A 19,715-nucleotide genomic window follows, 5' to 3' on the forward strand; every position below is an offset into this window, starting at 1 on the left:
ATCACTTACTTACTTAATCAGTAGACCCATTTGTAACTTTCGGTGTTGGGCCGTTTAAAATACAATTCATTAAATTACAATATTTGTAATACGAAATATCAACGAACCGAAAAAGATAATTCTCCCCGGTAGGAGACTCGGATAGTAGTTTTGAAGACACTAATCTTATTAAAAGAACTAAAGAAAACAGAAGAATGGAGATGGAATCCAACCTAGCCAACTCAATGCAAACATTGGTTGCGCAAATGAAGATAATGGAAGAAGAGAACAAATGTCTGATAAATCAAATCCGTCAGATACAGGAGGAAAATAAAAATATCCCGGAAGAAAATAGAAAACAACTGATCAAACTTGAGGAAAAAATAACCATCAAGGACTTAGAAATTCAAAAACTTACACAAAAGTTATTTGAAACGATGGAGAAAACGACAGAAAAAGAAAAGGTGATAGATAAATCGACTCATGCTGAAAAACACGCACAAAAAATAAAACCAGTGCAATAAAAAGCAAAAATTCAAGAACAAAAAAGACTCAGTACTAATACTGGCCAAGCAAATATATCCGAAGCAGACGAAACGAAGTGGACAGTTCAGCAAAAGAAAAAACAAACAAAAAAAGTCGTAGAAGAAACAAAAAAATGAATGATGCTGAAAAGCAGACGTTTATAATACAAAAGAGAAATAAAGAAGCATGCATAGCCAAAGGCATGCAAAGAAAACAACAAAAAAAAAAGAAAACAATCACAACACTGTAGTGGAAATGAAAACTGAGACAGTAAAAAAAAATGAAAAGAAAATTGCGCCCAAAACAACGGCACAAAAAGAAAACACTGAAAACACAGCAGGAGAAGAACAACCTAGGAACGCTGCGATCATTCTCAAGACGGTAGGAAAAAGCCAGGATATTTTCCAAAAATCAACAGAGAAAGGAATAGGCTCAACAAACAAATTTGCCAAATCTGGCAGATCGATCCTCATCTAAAACATAGTCACCGTCATCTACCTAAACATGCTTAAGTGTTAGAGGAATATAACGAAAACAATAAAATAGGGTATATTGCCTATCCAGTTGATGTTGAAAAAACCAAACGAGTGGTGATAAGAGGACTTTCGGAAACGACAGACATAAAATTAATCCAAAAAGAACTGAACGAAAAAGGCATTGACACAATCAACAATTATCAATCATATCAAAAATAGAGAAAAAAAAGTGACTACCACATTTCCTAGTCACCATCAACGAGGAAGACGACCAAAAAATGAAAAAAGTCACCGATCTCTGCTACATGAGGATATATTTAGGATATGAAATAAAAAATAATAAGGAAGTAATGCAGTACTACAACTGTCAGGTATGCTTCCACAGATCAAAGGCCTGCCACTGCGCCTCAAGATGTGTCAAGTGCGGAGAAAATCGCTTAAGCAAAGTGTGGGAGCCTTATAACTGGCTACCTACACTCGAGGGTTGGAAATCTTTTGATTCCAAGCCTTACTTCAAAGGACTTGTGAGTGGATGTATCTCCATAGGTTTGGTTCTTCAGTGACCGTTGAAGGATAAGGATTGTTAATGTGAGCAAATATAGCTCCAGAGAAATAAAATCACTTTAAGTTTATCGACTTATAATTAAATATTTTTAGAGTAGAGAGGCCCAAACATGGCCGTAGCGTACTATACAATGTCAAAAAATTCTTTCTTTATATCACGTGAAAGAGAAAACCGCTATTTATGAGAAAAATGCCCGATTTCGGCGTAGAGAAATATTTTATACGTGAATTGAGAGTTTAACATTTCACATGCCTTAAGGGCGGTGTGTGAGAACGAACTGATAAAATACTACTTGATGCGTAAAAGTGAAGATTACCCCTCTTTTATTTAGGTGTGAAAACTATTTAAGATATTGAGGCGCCAATGAGTCGGGTGTCCCGAGCAAAATTGATATAGTGAATATTTTACTTATTCTACACTAAGAAAAGTGTAAAGAATTACATTTTTATTTTATATTTTAAAAACAATATGTTCATTTCTGGAACACAAAGATTGCCAAAAAGACAGAAACACTGACCCAAAAAGAAAAATTATGCTACTGGAAGGAACTATGCAGATGGAAGGAAGCTCACGTAATAATGATCGAAAACCCAGGGAAAAATGTCACATTTCCACAGAATTATCAGCCGATAAGCTTATTACCACCAATAAGCAAAATTGCAGAGCGGGTCATACTAGCTAGACTAAAACAAGAATCAGAAGAAATCGGAACAATACCTGAAGCACAGTTCGGATTCAGATCCGAACACTCATGTGAACTTCAGGTACTGCGTCTAGCGGAATATATCACAAAAGAGTTTAATGAAAAGAAATATACAGCAGCCGGCTTTCTAGATGTCAGTAAAGCATTTGTCTGGCACGAAGGCCTACTGCATAAAATGAACCAATATGGTTACAGTGAGGCGATGGCATGTCTTCTCTCGTCATACCTAGTCGACAGAAGGTTCAGAGTTCGGATAGGGCCAACCCTGTCCGAAGCTGGAGCCAAGGAGGCTGGTGTACCGCAAGGAGCTGTGTTGTCGCCGTATCTATACATCATATACACAGCAGACATCCCAACCGAACCCAGATCGTTGCTAAGTCTATACGCAGACGATACAGCGATAGCTGTTAGCAGTACCAACCCAGATCTAGCAACAAGCCACCTACAAAGGGCACTTAACGAACTACAAGATTGGTGTATACAGTGGAAGATAGCTGTCAATGCTGACAAAACACCTTGTACCAAAAAAGAATAGGCGGACCAAATGGGGTTCTATCCGTATTCGATACGCAAAACGAATGGTCAAATCAAGCCAAATACCTAGGCGTAACGTTGGACAAAAAGCTGACCCTCACAGAACACGTGAAACAAACGGTCCAGAAATCTAAAATAATTAGTAATCAACTCATATCATTAATAGGTCGGAAGAGTAAACTAAGATTTAAAAAAAGATTAGGATGGCAAACTGTATAATTTTACCAACACTAATATACGCCTCGGCCGCAGGGAGACACTTGCAAATCTAACAGAAACAAAATACAAATAGTCCAGAACCATATAATCAGGGAGGCTCTCAATATACCTAAGTACGTTCCATTAAGGTACGTATTTAGGGGCTCAGAACAAAAGGTAATCCTGAGAACAATTGACGAAAAAGCACAGATGATTTTTAACGATCTCCGGAACCATCCTAGTAGACTATTAAGAGAGTTGACAGACTATGACGAAAACCAAAGGACAGTACATAGGCGGCCCAGACAGCAGCTAGCTGGATATAGAGAAGACCCAGAAGAACAATGAAGAAATGATAGCCATGCAATAGTCGAATGAACACAATAACAAAAGGCCCAAAAAATACCCTATCATTATATTTTATTTCTTTTATTTAGTTATTTTTATTTTTCACACTTAACACTGTTACAGCAGCCATGCAGCGCCAATACAATATAAAGAAATAGAGACACGCAGAAAAGCTGTTCAGCTAAAAGGCCCTTCAGGTAGGTCAAAACGACTAAGTTCGCGGAACTTAAGCATCGAGGTCACGTACCGACAAACGTGGGCTTGTTTCGTGAGCACCACGTCGGGTGCTCAGCCGACGAGGAGAACAAAAATTATTTTGCCAATTCGGTGGCTGAGTGACCGAACACACACAATTCGAGCGAGGAACACACACAATTTTGGGACACATGTCCAAAGTCATGTAAAAATTAACTTCAGTCATTCATAGTGAGAAAAGCTTTTCTAGCTACTCCTAAAATTAGGTGGCTTAACCACATAAATTAAAACAGAGGATATCCCATTACCCAGGACATCCAAAGTAACTTTCAGTACAAAGCCTCCTCATTCGTCTTGCGATGGGAGGGGTGGTTGGTTATAGCTTGGGGGTCAGAGACCACTCCATACCGGAGTTTGACCGGTTTGATCTTCGGACATGTGGGTACCACTGTTCCATTGGAACACACATATCACTCGGAGCTGGGATTCTACAAAAATTGTTGTGTGTGTGTGTGTGTGTGTGTGTGTGTGTGTGTGTGTGTGTGTGTGCAACTTATCAAAGATTGTGACTATAAGAACCTAGTCCCTAACATTCATGAATATGTGCTTACACCGGCAACCTTTTTATTATCTATTGATAATATTTGTGTGGGAATTGAAAACCCACAAAGTTTTCTAATGGTATAATATTCGTACCATCGCTCCGCATAAAATATGATAGTTTACAAATTAATTCTTATTTAGGAAAATGTCAAGATTGAGAAAGGACGATAAATCTTTTACCCTAATTGGCATGAAGGTGGACCAATTATTACAATCGGAACTGGATAATATACCATATATTATATTTGTAGATGAAAATGTAGAAGCAATACCATCTGATTTCTAATCAACAGTGCACGATTCTGAAAATTAAGATTTCGAAGCGATTGAAACATCAACTGCGGATGTCGAGGAAATTTATAGCAGTTCAGGTGAAGAGTCGTAAGTCTGGCTTGCTACTAGATGTTACAACAGATATGACTAGAGCTCCTAGACCAGAAAATAATGTCTCTGCTTATACTCCAACATGCTCAACTAATCATAGACCTACCTCTCCTGAAAATTTTACACATTCTTTTTTGGAATACCGGACTTTATTCAAGTGCTTAATAATGCAATCTCATATAATTTCTCCAACTTTACAACTTCCACAACCCTGAGAAAGTTAGTGACGTGTAGATAAATTTGACCAGATGTTATTAAGTTACAAAATTGACCGTCGCAGTAAAAGTCTTGGCATCGAATATTTCTTTATTTATTATATGCTGCGTAAATTCATAACTGCCTTTACAATTTAATGGACTTGCCTAAAGCAACATCTTAATATTTTCGCTGTGCTGTTATTAATGGATTATGGGCAGACCAAATTATTTCTAAAAAGAGGTTATCTAACGGAATGCCACCAGACACAATACAAATTAAAAAAGCAAAGTCATTTATTTCCATTGAGGTGTGACTGCATTCTTTAGAACATCGGCCACAGCGAAGTTCAAGAAGAAGATGTGCTTTGTGCAGCACCAAAGACAAATAAATTGGGAGTGAATGGATTTATTCTGTGTTTAAAGTTCCATGATGTTTATCTAAAAGCAAATCATGCTTTCAGAAATATTACAATAAACTGTAGATTCGCTTTTTTATATCAGACTGTATTAGTTTCATATCTGCAAAGTTGTACCGACTAGTACGGCGGTACAAAACCTGTACCACCCCATATCTGACAAAATAGAAACTTACTTGTCAAAAAAACATCTGATTGTGTATCAATAGTAGGTAATTAATCCCTAATCCTAATTTATTTTATTTATTTGAGAATAAAAAATTTGTTGTTTCACTAGGGCATTTTTTGTATGAATACTTTTGCTCCTTAAAGAGTGAATCGTGTAAAAAAAGATTATAAAACATTTTTTTATTCAATTTAGAAAGTACTTGTTTATAGCGATGATCCAAATAATCGTAAATTCGTGAAATATACTTTAGGTGTTGTAATTGAACTTGTTTTAATATGGGTGGTATTTATAATTTAATACGCAATAATAGAAAATTGAGAAAAAAATTCATTCCATTGCCGACTATTATAATCTAAAAAGAAGGTTCTCGCCGGGATAAATATCGGAAAAGATATTTCCGAGTGAAATGATTAGATATGTGGCTTTAGGTAGAAAAAAATGTAGCGTTTGTGGTAATAAATTATGTACATAATTTGGTGTAAGACTTAGTTTATTTACGTGAGTAAGGGTAAGACAAAAAAACGATAAATTTTACAAGTATCCAAACTTACAAATCAAATGGAGTTGGCTCTGTAAATGTTAGGAAAGAGATTGTTAGATTTAGCTTATTTCGGAATTATTAAGAAATACAATGAAAATGCCAACAATTGCATGCTGTATTAAAGTTTGTGTACGGAAATGGCGTAGGAAACTTTACTGGAGAATTAGATAAAGCTTTAGTGCAATATTTAGAAAAAACTACGGTATTTAAAGACATTCAGAAAGACATTTTAGACTGCATCCTTAAAAGTATATTATGTCACAACTTTAAATGAAGTTTAATAGTTTCCATATGTAACTATCACGACTAACAAAACAGCGAGGTGTTCACACAAAATCGTAATTACATACTTTGAATACTCAGGTACTATCAGTATAGTAAACTAATAAAACACGTTTGGACCTATTTGTGTGTTTAAAATTGAAGATGGAACTGTAAGTAAAAATATTTTAAATATTTGGGAATCTTTATTAGAAAATATGACGTCAATTGTTCAAAATGGTCGAAATATAGGAGTTGGAGTAAGAATCAAGAAGTCTAGTCTGTTTTTACAATGTCTTAAGCGGCTTCTGCAACTTTCACCTTAGACAAATTTAAACCAAATTCTCGCTTTTTCAAGAATTCTCATCGAATGGTAGCGCTAATAAAATCGTTTTCATCTTTCTTCGCTTGAGTTTTGAGTACAAAGCGGCACGGAGTTGGTGTTGAAGTTTTCAACCCCGACACGGCCCTTTCCAATGACTAATAGGAAGCGCCCTATTATAAATATTTGAATCCCAAAAAGAAACAGAAATTAGATATTCATAAAACAAAAAGGAAGACTAAAAGTATTGATATGGATATCAACGTGGAATGAAAATATTAACGAAATAGAAATACCATAAAAATAAAAACATGGTAAGATTCACTAAATAAAAATATGTATTTAAAATAGCAAATATGTATATATAGATTTAGCCAAATGTCTCTTCCCCCCTTGTATCTTTTGAACGGTTATACTTATAATAGTGAACTTAGGAAGGAGGAAATAAACGGACGTAAGCTTCTCAAAACAGGTTGACGTAATAATCATAGATGACGTTACAGAACCACTTTGACTTTTAAATTAGACCTTATGGCAAGTGATATCTCGTTTGAAAGGTATTAATCTCTTTAATCATCCTAATTTTGTTAGCTGATTTTGTGTTGTGTAGTAGGGTGATATTACCTGGTTATTTGGTACCATAGCAAAACATATCCAAAAGTGGCATATTTTACCCAAGTAAAAGAAGATGCACTTTAAAAACTCTTTGAGATATTAAGATATTTTAGATAAGTAATATCCAAACATAATCAATAAAAGGACAGTTTAAAGAAATTGTGTTATGAATAATGAAGAAGAGTAGCCTTAGTTTTTTTAACTATTTTTGTTCTTGCGGATTTAATATATGGTAGATTTTTATTGTTTTAGGTGCATTCAGAAATTTTAGTAAGATGTTTGGAGCAAATAAAAACTTTAGCGCCAATTTTAATCTGTTCTATGAAAATTTATATTCATATTGTATCTCAAGCTGGAAAGGGAGCTGAGGAAGCGGCGGAGAACAGAAACTATCTATCTCAAAGAATGACTGATGAGATTAATGAAATTATTAGAGTTTTACAACTGACCAGCTACGATGAAGAACAATCTGACTTGGACAATCTGACTGTTCTAAAAAAATTGCAAAATGCTATTACAAACAAAATTAATGCAGCAAATGATTGGTTATTTGTAAGTAAATCGTAATATTTTAATCAGTTTTAAGTTTACTTCCATCGTTCTTTGACATGTGTGTTATAATTATATTGTGTAACTTTATTTTGGCAATACTACTGCGACCAGTTTTTGGTGGTATTATAGATTATCTTTGCTATAATTGCTTTATAGAATTTAATTTGTTTAATTAAACACGAAAGTTTATTATCCATAGATCACAGGCCAACAAAAAAAAATTAGTTGAAAACTTTTTGAGTTTAATACCTAATTTTTATCGATTTTTAGGTGCTGAAACTATCCCCGTGTGAAGACGGGCCGCTCAAGTAGAATACCTTCACGGCTTCTCCCGCTTGTCGTAAAAGGCGACTAAATGGAGCAGCTGTCCGCTGTCCACTACCCAAATTCCTAACCTGTCCCTGTGTCATAACAAAAATTCCCAATTATGATACTACACCCACCCCTACCCATCATACACGTCCTGATACCCAAACCTATACCCGAGGAGAAAACCTCCACTAATACAAAAACCAGTGGAAAAAAACCACTGAGAACAAGTGGATATACATAAAACAGGCGGCTATGCATCATTCTAGTATATCGCCATCCTAACCTCAAGGTATAAACACCATCGTGCCGAAGGGATGCATGGCCCAAGTGGAAAAGTGGGTCTCAAGCGATGCCCTAAGGAGAAGGCGAAAAAGAGCGATAGTCAGGTTTACAGCCTTTTCTTTTTCAGACCATCCATTCGCTCTTGCAGCTGATGCGGACTGTTTCATGTAATTGTTCCATGACGATTTTCCGTCGAAAGTCGGGACTTTAACATGAACAGAACCTCCACTTCCTTCAAATTTCGGCCGTGTTTCCAACTTACATTTCGTCTCATCTTCTTTTGTCTCTACTGTAATTGGATTGTTTCCTCTCTCTGTTGTCCCTGTTTCCTCCATGTTCTTTTCCATCTTTTTCATTTTTTCTTCGAAGGCCAACTTATCGGCAGCAACTTGGTTTTTTAACGAAGATATTCTATCGTCGAGGGCAGACATCTCAGAAGTGACTTTAGAGATTTCCGAAGAGATGTTAGCAGAAACTTTGCTTTCCAGAGAAGAAATCTCGTTAGAAACTTTGTTTTCTAAAGAAGCGATGTCGCCAGAAACTTTCGAAATATCGCCAGAAACTTTGTTCTCTAATGATGCGATATCACCAGAAACTTTCGAATCTTAACTTTCGAAAACTTTTGAAATCGACGAGATGACAGCAGCATGTTTCTCTCTAAATATATAAGTTTCCGGGTCCAAACCCTCTTCCTCCAAAGCGTTCTTTAGTCGTTGGATTGCGTTTTTGGACTGAATCAGCCTTTTTTCCGGTAGAAGCCAATTCTCTGTCCTCGAGATGTCTTCTTAAATTTGTAACTGTGAGCTCATAAATCGTAGTCATTTTCACAATTGATTTAGAATATTCCACTCTGACACCGAACTGTATTTATAAATTTATTTTATTGACTTTATTATAAAATGTTCTACACTTTACAACACTTCATGAGTTTATTTACATACATTTATTTATTTAATCTACATATAAAACACTTAAATATTAAAATTTATTTAAAACATTCACACCGGTTACAATTTAAATAGCCGCGCGAACAATTTATTAAACGACACTTGTTTTCGACTGTCCTTTTAAATCTCAAATCGTCCGTTAATCTAGAAATTTCTTCCCGCTTTTTAGAACTTCGGTCGGAACGCCAACGGTATTATTCGATCCTCGTCTCGAAACTTCCAATATCACGTATAAGCGGGAAACCGGTATGACTAACATTTATCGTAACACTATTGTTGGTAGAACGGAAAACGCTGTACGAGAGGCATATGTAGCATTAAAAAAAAGTTCGTGTAACCTTCTGGCTAAGGTCTAGTGTTAGGGTTTTCAGGTCGCGCAAGCGCCCCTAACATGACTTACGACTACTTTCATAGCCGGGACCGACGGCTTTATGTGCCCTCTGAAGCACGATGGCAGCTCAATTAAATTAGAAATTGAAAATTTTGTTGGTGCCGGGATTTTAACCCGGGCCCTCCAGCTTGTTAAGCCAGTAACATAGCCGCTGAGCTACGGCTGCCACTTAAAGTAAAGCTGCCACTTGTAGCATTAAAAAATCAGCTACAACAATGGGTTTAATAATAAACACCAACAAAGCGAGGTATATAAAAATAAGCACGCAACCACAAATCCTACGACCACTAGAAAACGACGTCATCGAAGCAGTGAACGAATTTGTATACCTGGGAGCGCTTTTTAAGGGAGACGATTTATTGAAGATAGTTCATTCGATTACATGAAATCAACTGTAACTTGAGAATATCTGTCAGAAAAAATCATAGCACGTGATCCGTCTTTAAAAAGACAACCACATGCCATGATGACAGTAAAATTCTCCTTCTAGTGATTGCATAGTAAATAATGAGTAAAAAAAAACGGGAAAAAAACTCATTAATACTATCCCAACATGCTAAGTATTTGGTCTTGGTATCTCTTTGGTATATGTATATTATTTAAAAAACATTAATAATGTGTGCTCGATATGTTACTGACTTACTAATAGTATTTTCATTTATTAACTTCCTCTTTTAATATTTTATATTCCTTTGAACTATATAAAACCTGTTAAATTATTTAAAAAATCACAAAATTTAATCAATTTAAGTGTAAATGTGAAGAAATCTTAGGTGATACAGCTTTATAACTGTCATATTTGGGTTTAGCACCCTAAAAAAATATAAATAAGGTGTTTTAAGTAAAAAAATTTTTTCGTTGTTGGCCTGTGAATGGATCGATTGTTCCTATTTACCAATACGGAAAACCCTTAGAACAAACTAAGACTCTGCAGTGGGGAGCTTGTTAACTGTAAGAAAATATCCAAGTTATTTATCTAAAAAAGGTTTTATTTAATTGTATAATTTTTCTTATAATCCATAGAGGCTTAAACTAAATTTAATAAGATATTTTTCTTTTTTAGGATCCAAACGCCGTAAGAGGTGGTGTCGGTGAAAAATCACTTAGACAAATTATTGATTCTGCCCAGAAAGTAGCAGATAGGTAACGAATTTTTGAATATTTTAAGTATAGAATAAGTAGATATATTAAAATTGTAGATGCCTTCCTCAAGATACTCATATTATCAATAAAATATGTTCTGATTTAACAACAATGACAGACGCTCTTTGCGAATTAAGACAAGATGGTAAAGGAACTACACCTCAAGCTGAATCTTTAGCCAAGGGAATTCGAGAAAAACTAGGTAATTTACAACAGGCAGTGATGAACGCAATTGTTGCAGTAGATAAAACCGGAATGCAACAGACAGCTCATACTGTCCAGGGAAGGTGCGTGAATCATTTTATTATTTTATCACATTGTTCCGTTATTTTTTGCTGTAATATTTGTTAATTATGTTAAAGTAACATTTTAGATTAGAACAAGCTAGAAAGTGGTTGTCTAATCCAGGGCAAGATGATAAAGATCTTGGACGAAGAGCTATTAACGCAATTTTGGAAGAAGGTCGACAGGTAATTAGTTTATTCTTATTAAAATAGTTCCCAATACAAAGGATACCCCCCGGTTAAGTTAGGCAAGATGCCCTCACTCCTAGAATTCAATTTGTTTGTATCTAATTAAAAAATAAGACTCAGCGCAATTCTAACCCGCCAGCCCTCTGTCCTCCGCAATTTTTTTTTCGGTAGGTTGCAATCTAAAAATTTTAAAAAAATTCACACGCATTGTTAAGACTTTTACAAAACTAGTCCATTTTTTATAGACACGTAGCTTGAGTGTGCATAACCTAAAAATGCATTTATTTTCGAAAATATCCTATAACTTTTTTTGGAGATAGCTGCGGGTCTAATTTTTATATTTTGTTTATTTAATCAAAAAATATATTTCTGGTTTTTTTCAAATTTTTCTGTAAGGTGTGCCACCTTCAAAAAGCGGGAAAACTGGTTTTTTAGGGGTTTCGGGGATTTCCCATTGTATAGACTTCAAGATAGATCAAATTAAAGTTTTTTCTATAGGTTATACGGGGTGGTCCTTAAGTAATTGTACAAAAAGAAACAGTAGATTCTACATTTTAACCCGGCAGTAGACGGGTCGTCCGAAAATCTCACCAGTGGACGGGTGGGGTCTATCAGGACCAAAATTTAAAAGACCCGCAAATTTCAGATAACATTCACTTAATGTTTTTAAGTATTTTGTCGGTTTACCTGTCCTGACCTTGTGGCATTGTATTTTTGTCTTGTTTTATTTTTCAAAAAATTTAGGAATTAATCTAAAACCTTGCATTTTCTGCTTTGTTTAACTTTTATTATCACTGAGTAAATAAATGTTTTCCAAAACTCCTACATATGATGTAGGAATGGGTCTGGCATAGGAGTATTTGATAGGCGCGACCCCGATTGTCGTACAATTCGAGCTAAATGAGGATTGAAAGCTCTCCTTGCCATGTTTTCTTTTGTTATATTTATTCCTAAATCTTTAATAAATAGTCTTATGCAATTTTTAAATTCTCCTTCTGGATTGTTTCCTTTGTATATTACGAAAGCATTGACGGCAGTTGACATTCATGAGGCCATAGAATACTACCATAGTCCAACGTCTAGTGTTTCTAGCAACATTATAGGAAAATATTTTTCTGTCAACAACGTTTACTCCTCCCTTTGTCAGATTGTAAAATGTAATAATTTCTGGTTTTGCATCTTCTCCAGTTACTTCATCAATTTTATTGTCGAGAATCATATAGGACAAAAGCAATACACTTTTTGATTTTTTCGGAATATACGACACTGTAGTAATATCGGTACCAAATGCAAAAACAGATGAACGTCGAGATCGGTTTTTGATGTTTGTTATTTGATGCGGCAATTCTCTTCTATTGGACTGAATGGTACCGATGACTGTAAGTTTGTGAACTTTTAACAAACTTTTTTCAGTCTGATATCCAGTAAACCATCGATCCATTGTAATATTTCTTTGTGTTCCAGATAAGTGTAAACACATTCTTTCGGTTACAGCACCAGTAGAATTTTCAATCTTAAAAGGTCCGTCAGGCTGAGTTCTAGCATAAATTTCTAAATGTGTTGCGTAAAAGGTCTACATACTGTTGAAAATACTTTCAAACCGTATTTGTCGGATTTGTTAGGAATATATATTTTAAAACTGCACCTTAGTCGAAATGCAAGTAACATTTCATCGAGTGTTATATATTGTAGCGAGATTAAATAAAACGAGCGGTTCGAATTTATATACATATATTTATTTATAACTTTACAGTTCGGTAGTATCTTAACACCTAACTCACTCCTAAAAACGTTACATATATATATATATATATATATATATATATATATATATATATATATATATATATATATATATATATATATAACAAAGTTACTATGTTCTAGAATATTCTGGCGTTATCCCACCTCTAATTCGTCTCATCGAAAGAACCATCGAAGACGGGCGGTATTGAAATGCAAATTCTTATGTTCTCTAGATCTTTCCTTCTAAGAATTATGACGTATCGGAGATTGGCTATTTCGTTACAATATTGTCCAGGAGAATAATTAGCTTTGTATTTCTGGTTGAAAATTTCAGCAATACTTCTTACCGGTGTAAGTTTACCTAGGGCTTTTCTTTCTTCTCTAGTATTAATATCATCTAGCCTTAGACATCTTAATAGAAACCTGACTCTTCCTAAAGCCATTGTAGCAGGAAATATCTTTGCTCCCAATCCATCAATATCATAAAACTCCAACAAATTTTTATGACCACCATGTTGAGATCCAGCCAAATATAGTAAACCTAATAATGCTTTTATTTCACAGTCATCAGTGTCTTTGGTGTCATATTTATTAGCATACTTGTGTGCGTTAGCTCGAATGAATATGTTAGTATTTTCTATGATGATGGGAAGAATATCACCAAAAAACAGCATAAAACATTCAACAGGTGTAGAAGCAATTCTACCCATTCCTACAAATCCTGGCAAATGTATAATTATATTCCTTGTCCGAGTACGAACATTTAGGGTTGAAGCTTCTTTTCTCCATTTCGTCCCATCCTTACCATAATAATAAGCTGATCTACTCTCTTCTGAAACAGATTCTTCTTCCTCTGATTCTTCGTCTATAGCTTATTGTTGTGTATCTGTGACATGATCGCTTTCTAAAACAAAATTTTCGTCAGCAATCAAATCTACGTCGCTTTCTGCCATATTTTCTACTTCTTCATTATCAGTTTGTACTTCTTCATAGAGGTGTCTCAATTTTTCAATTTCTCTTTCATACTGCTATGGAACACTTACTTATTTTATTTCTTGATTTTTGATAAATCCAAATTTATGCCACCACAAACTTTACACTGCACACACACCAACTAACGAATTTGGAATGAATTATTGTTGTCCCTTTATATAAAAGATGAAAGTAAAGTACTCGATTCAAAAATTCGGGATTTCACCGAGGGATATTTGCATCGGTATTTACATCCGGGGAGTCCCTGAAAGTCGGATTGTATCGGGAAGAACTTATTTTTCTAATGTCCGGTATTATAAACGACAAATAAATCGTCAAATAAGTATCTTTGGGTTAAATTTACTCTGCTACTAAATCGGGAAGTTAATTCAATTCCGTATTATAAAATAAAACTACCAAGTAAATAACTAACTGATGAATAAAATATTTAATGGATCCATTTGCAAACTATTTGTAGTTTCTTAGTATAATTACAGATGACGCTGTATAGAATATACATAAAAAATAAGAAAAAGATTATATAAATTAGATTAATTTTATTTCTGTGACTTTTTGAAGTGTCAATACGTGTTTTTTAAAATTTTAAATATATAAATTATTAAAAAATGAATAAGGCGGATAAGAAACGAGAGCGAGGAAAAAACTACACAGAGCAGGAGAAAGAAAACCTTTTGGAAATAATAAAGTAATACTTCAATGTAATTGAAAACAAACAAACCGATGGCACAAGTGTAAAATTGAAGAACGAAGCCTGGGAGGTTATCACCGAGGAGGTTAGTGCAACGGCACAAAGTGGAGTAAGAAATGCAGGCCAGTTAAGAAAAAAAGTGGATATTTACAAAACCGTTGGTGGTTCAAGTAAATTTCAAGAGACAGATTCCGTTGGAGAGAATTACTTATCTATGGCAAGTACTAGTGGAACGCAGCCAATAGTAAATATTTATGATAGTACCGCTCCATTTGATGAACTTCTTCGGAATGAAAGTGAGGTTGCAGAAGTTGATGAAGAAGTACAAGATGAGGGTGGTCTTGAACAATGCATTGAACTTGATCCTGTTAAACTACCGGAAAAGCGCAAAAAGACTTCATTATGTATCAGGAGTCCCACATCACAAAAAGAAAAATAAGTGTGAAGAAGATTCAGAGAAGGAAAAATAAAATTAAATATTCTTAAAATTAGAAAAGGAAAGGAAGAGTTAAGTAGAGACATTTTAAAATTAGAAAATCAGAAACTAGAATTGACAGTTAAAGAAAAGATTCTACAACTGAAACATCAATATGGGGATGAGTTCGAGAATTAAGAAATTTAATACCGTTTGGTTAATTTTATATTATTGTAAATTAGTTATTAAAATAACAAATTTTTAAATAGATAAAAGAAATAAATTAGACTTACAATCAATTTAATTTTACTACCCAAAACGACCGGTTTCGCTTTCTAAAATTTGCAAAGCATCTTATTTATATATTTAATAATTTAAATAATATAAAACATCACTCTTTCATTTAACGAACAATCACATATACCTTACTCCTATATCTTCTGTTAACATCTCTCCCCTGAAGAAACTACCTAGTTAATTGTCAGACAGTTACAACATTGACCGAAGATCACCCATTATCAGCAATACAGGATAGTTTGAACTATGTATCACCAATCATTATATAAAAATTCTTGTACCGGCATATAAGTAATATTTTGTTTATTTCTAATTTATTACAATTCAATAGATTGTCTCTTACCAATTTGTGGGTTGTTACTTTGTCTGCTAAATCAATTTTATGCATATTAATAAACACAGACATGTAATATTGGCATAATTACTACAACTTTTTTGTTCTATATCTTTATAAGACAGCACCCTAATATGGACTTTTTATAATTTCAGCATTGAATTTACTTTGTACCGTTTGACCTGAAGATGCTGAAGATTTCATATAATATTTCCACAACTCGAATAAGCACACAAATTCCGTTTTGCCATCTTAAAATCGAACACTTTACTCACGAATTATAATAAACACAAAAAACTGAACAATGAAACTGAAATATATGTACATACTTCGTTTTTCAAATACTGTAAAATGAAAGGATTATGTATCTAATTTGAGATCAAAAGCAGTGGCTATACCGTTCTGACGAGACCTAAAGAGGTCGAAATACGTATCAGCGGTTGTCGCTGCCCTTTATCAAAACAAAAATCTAATACCGTCATTATGTCACCTATGTATCTACTTGCTGATATGGTCTTATTTTTATGAATTCCTTGAAATAATATATATATATATATATATATATATATATATATATATATATATATATATATATATATATATATATATATCGCTTGAGAATATTATAAACAAATGAATTACTAATAGATCCCGTGATATTTTTGCCTATTTTTCACAAAGTTATCTGTTAAAAGTGGGTATAAACACTTTCTTATAGGTATTTATTTGTTGTAGAAAAATTCTGTAATAAAAATATTCATTGTCGTATCTAAATATCATATTTATTCAGTTATTAGTGTCGTATTTCGTTTATTTCGTAGATTTATTACCAGAGTTTAATAAGAAAAAGTCGACACAATTAAGTTAATTTTATTTCTGTGACTATTTGAATTGTCAACACTTTTTTTTTGTTAAATTAAAAATACATACCTATACAATAATTAAATCATTCATAATTCTTATATTACGTTTTATTGCACCGTAAATAATTTTAAAATAAACATTTTATTTAATTAATAAATGCAGTACGAATGACAGCATTTCTTACAGCAAAATTATCTTGATTTCTAGTGACATTGTTTAAATTTTGATCTTCTGGCAGGCTTCATACATTTGCTACTTCAGATTTACTGTCTTTAAAAGGCATGCAAATTGGCCGTATCCATCCTTGAGTTTCTAGTGGTCATTCTCTTGCCTACATTGCTAGCCTAGCCACATTCCGTTCAATATTTTTTTTACTTCTTTACTTAATTGTTATCTATTTTATCCCATATATATATAGACCACTCTTCTTATACCTCTCTCCTCCTACACACCCCAGTATTTTGCTACATTGGCTTATACAGGCTTCTGAATGTAGCAAAATACTGGGGTGTGTAGGAGGAGAGAGGTATAAGAAGAGTGGTCTATATATATGGGATAAAATTGATAACAATTAAGTAAAGAAGTATGAAAAAAAAAATATTGAACGGAATGTGGCTAGGCTAGCAATGTAGGCAGGAGAATGACCACTAGAAACTCAAGGATGGATACGGCCAATTTGCATGCCTTTTAAAGACAGTAAATCAGGAAAATATGTATGATGGATAGAAAAGAAGATATGAAAAATGAATAGATATAATGAAAATTAACGAAGAAAATAAATTGAGGGCGCCAGAAGAGGGATACTACTCTAAAAAGAGTAACGGTCACTCTTCCAGGTATCGTATACTGCTAATATTAATTAAAGTTGATTTAATAAACAAAAATGCTGTAAATGTAAAAAGGTAAGGAAATATTAATAAAAAATTATATGCAAAACAAATTCAAGTTTATTAAATATAACTTCTTAGATTTTGACAATCTCTAAGTTACCCAAAAAGTATATGAAAATTTCACAATATAATATTTTAAAAAAGAAATGTTGAAAACAACTATAATAAAAAGTTGAAAACTACACAGAATAACTCTGATATAGAGTGTACAACCTACATCTAGGTTAAAAACAACCTTAAACAAAATAATGCTAACGTTGGAAGAACGTATAGCCAAGTAAATATATTAGACTAACCTACAATATGACCAACAATATTGTTAAACACCTCTAAATTCAAATATAAACCAAGTAATATATAAATGGGAACAAGCCAAGTTAAACAATTGAAACGGTCTATTATCCTGAAGGGATAATAACCAGAGTTAATAACACAAGATGAAATATAAAAAAATTAGTTAAGTAAACACATAATGAAATAATTAAAGTTAATAATGAAATAAATGGTTAATACAAAAAAACAATGGAAGATAATCTCTGGGTAGAATTTGAGCTCAAACTTACCGATACCTTACACCAAGGGGAGTTATATTAATTAATATATATATATATATATATATATATATATATATATATATGTTATAAAAAAAAACTATAACTGGTGAAACAAGATATATATATATATATATATATATATATATATATATATATATATATATATATATATATATATATATATATATATATATAGTTCTGAAGCAAAAACCAACTGTCCTCCTAGGTGAAACAGTTGTCTGGAAGGATACTCCCGAATGGCTTCGGTGTCCCAGCGAAGTCCTCCTTGAGGTCCGAAATTAGCACGGAGCTGGTGCTAATTGGCTCAGTTCCGATGATTACGGTCCTGCCCTACCTCTAGGTGCAGGCTGGAGAAAAAATGAGGGTGGAGTAGACAATACTCCCTGGCTTGTCCCAATGACCCTGATTCTTATAGAGTTGAAGTGGTACTCTCCCTCGGATGTTCTGAGGGAAGTTTATAATTCCATGGGAGGTGGCTGAAAACAATTCCCCGTTACTTCTAATCTCAACATTGATAAAAAGAAATCAAAGAAGAAGTGAGGAAAGTTTCTTTCAGCATAAGAAACCGGAGCAAAAAGATAATTATGGTAGATAAAAAAAACCCATCCAATCGGATGTAGCGTGACCTTGCTTCACATAGAGTAAAAATATAATGGCCTTGAACAAAATACTATATTAAAATATGAAATAATGAATCTGAATAATAGGATATAGATAAAATACTCTAATGTTCATTAAAATATCTGTGGAAATTGTAATAGATGTCAGAGATTTACGAAAAATTCAGAATTTTAATCAGATTCATGCCAGAATGATTGTAAGCGGCCATACTATGCTTGAATTCGTGACCCAAGGTCATTCTGAATACCTTAAGGATGTGGGATGTGGGAACAAAAAGTTAGTTTTTATAATATAAAAAAAATTATTATTTACCAGATAGCTAATCAATTCCGTGCTAGAAATTTCACTTCAACTTCCCGAGTTTCCGAAAACACCGTCAATTAAATTGTTATGGTTATACTTAGAATATTTAACTTCTTGAAGTGAAGGAAATTCTATGCATTAATTGGATTTTCTTTCGCTAACTACCACCTTTGTACCACTTCAAACTCTCGATCAAAAGTGAATTGTAATTCACAGTTGGTTAACCAAGTTAACTAAGAGCCAGTTTTCACTCCCCCTAATCTCCTGTGATCTCTTTGGTTCGCAATGGTACCAAATTAGATCAGAGTGACAACTCAAATTATTAAAAATACACACTTAATGGGCAAATGAACACTTAAAGTTAGGCAACCCATACTACATCTCTGAAATTATTTTAATATAAATTGTTTATTATTTTAATATAAATTGTAATAAAAGTAACGACTGTTACATTCCCCTACTAGTCGGGAAAAAAAAAATTTTAATCAAAAAATTTTATTATTATTAACTTATTATTAACTAAATATACCAACTAAGTTCTTGCTGACAAATAAATTTCGAATTGGGCACTAAATCCAAAATTGAACTATCCATGGACATCAGATCTATAAGACTAAGTATATCCAAGGACGAACAACCAGGCAAATGTATGAGCCAATTCAACCAATATCTCACCCGGAGATATACTAAACTAAGATCAAATAAATCATAAACTAAACAGGTTAAGAACTGAACACTTAATCCAAAATTGAACTAACAATGGACACCAGATTCATAGTAATATATCCAGAGAAGAACAATCAGGAAGATTTATGCAGCAATTCTCACCAAACCAAATAACACAAATAGTAATCTAAA

General features: G+C 33.5%; 1 protein-coding gene across 1 annotated transcript in view; it reads left to right on the forward strand.

Annotated features, from left to right (window-relative positions):
* Positions 1 to 19,715, forward strand: part of Vinc (vinculin) — a 453,217-nt gene that overhangs the window by 96,663 nt on the left and 336,839 nt on the right. Inside the window, exons 5-8 of the mRNA XM_072537619.1 lie at positions 7,284 to 7,583; positions 10,579 to 10,658; positions 10,715 to 10,945; positions 11,032 to 11,128. Of these exons, the coding sequence (XP_072393720.1) occupies positions 7,284 to 7,583; positions 10,579 to 10,658; positions 10,715 to 10,945; positions 11,032 to 11,128 (708 nt within the window). The remainder of the gene's footprint in view (positions 1 to 7,283; positions 7,584 to 10,578; positions 10,659 to 10,714; positions 10,946 to 11,031; positions 11,129 to 19,715) is intronic.

This window comes from Diabrotica undecimpunctata, chromosome 7, assembly GCF_040954645.1.
Source record: "Diabrotica undecimpunctata isolate CICGRU chromosome 7, icDiaUnde3, whole genome shotgun sequence".
Classification (NCBI taxonomy): Eukaryota; Metazoa; Arthropoda; class Insecta; order Coleoptera; family Chrysomelidae; genus Diabrotica; species Diabrotica undecimpunctata.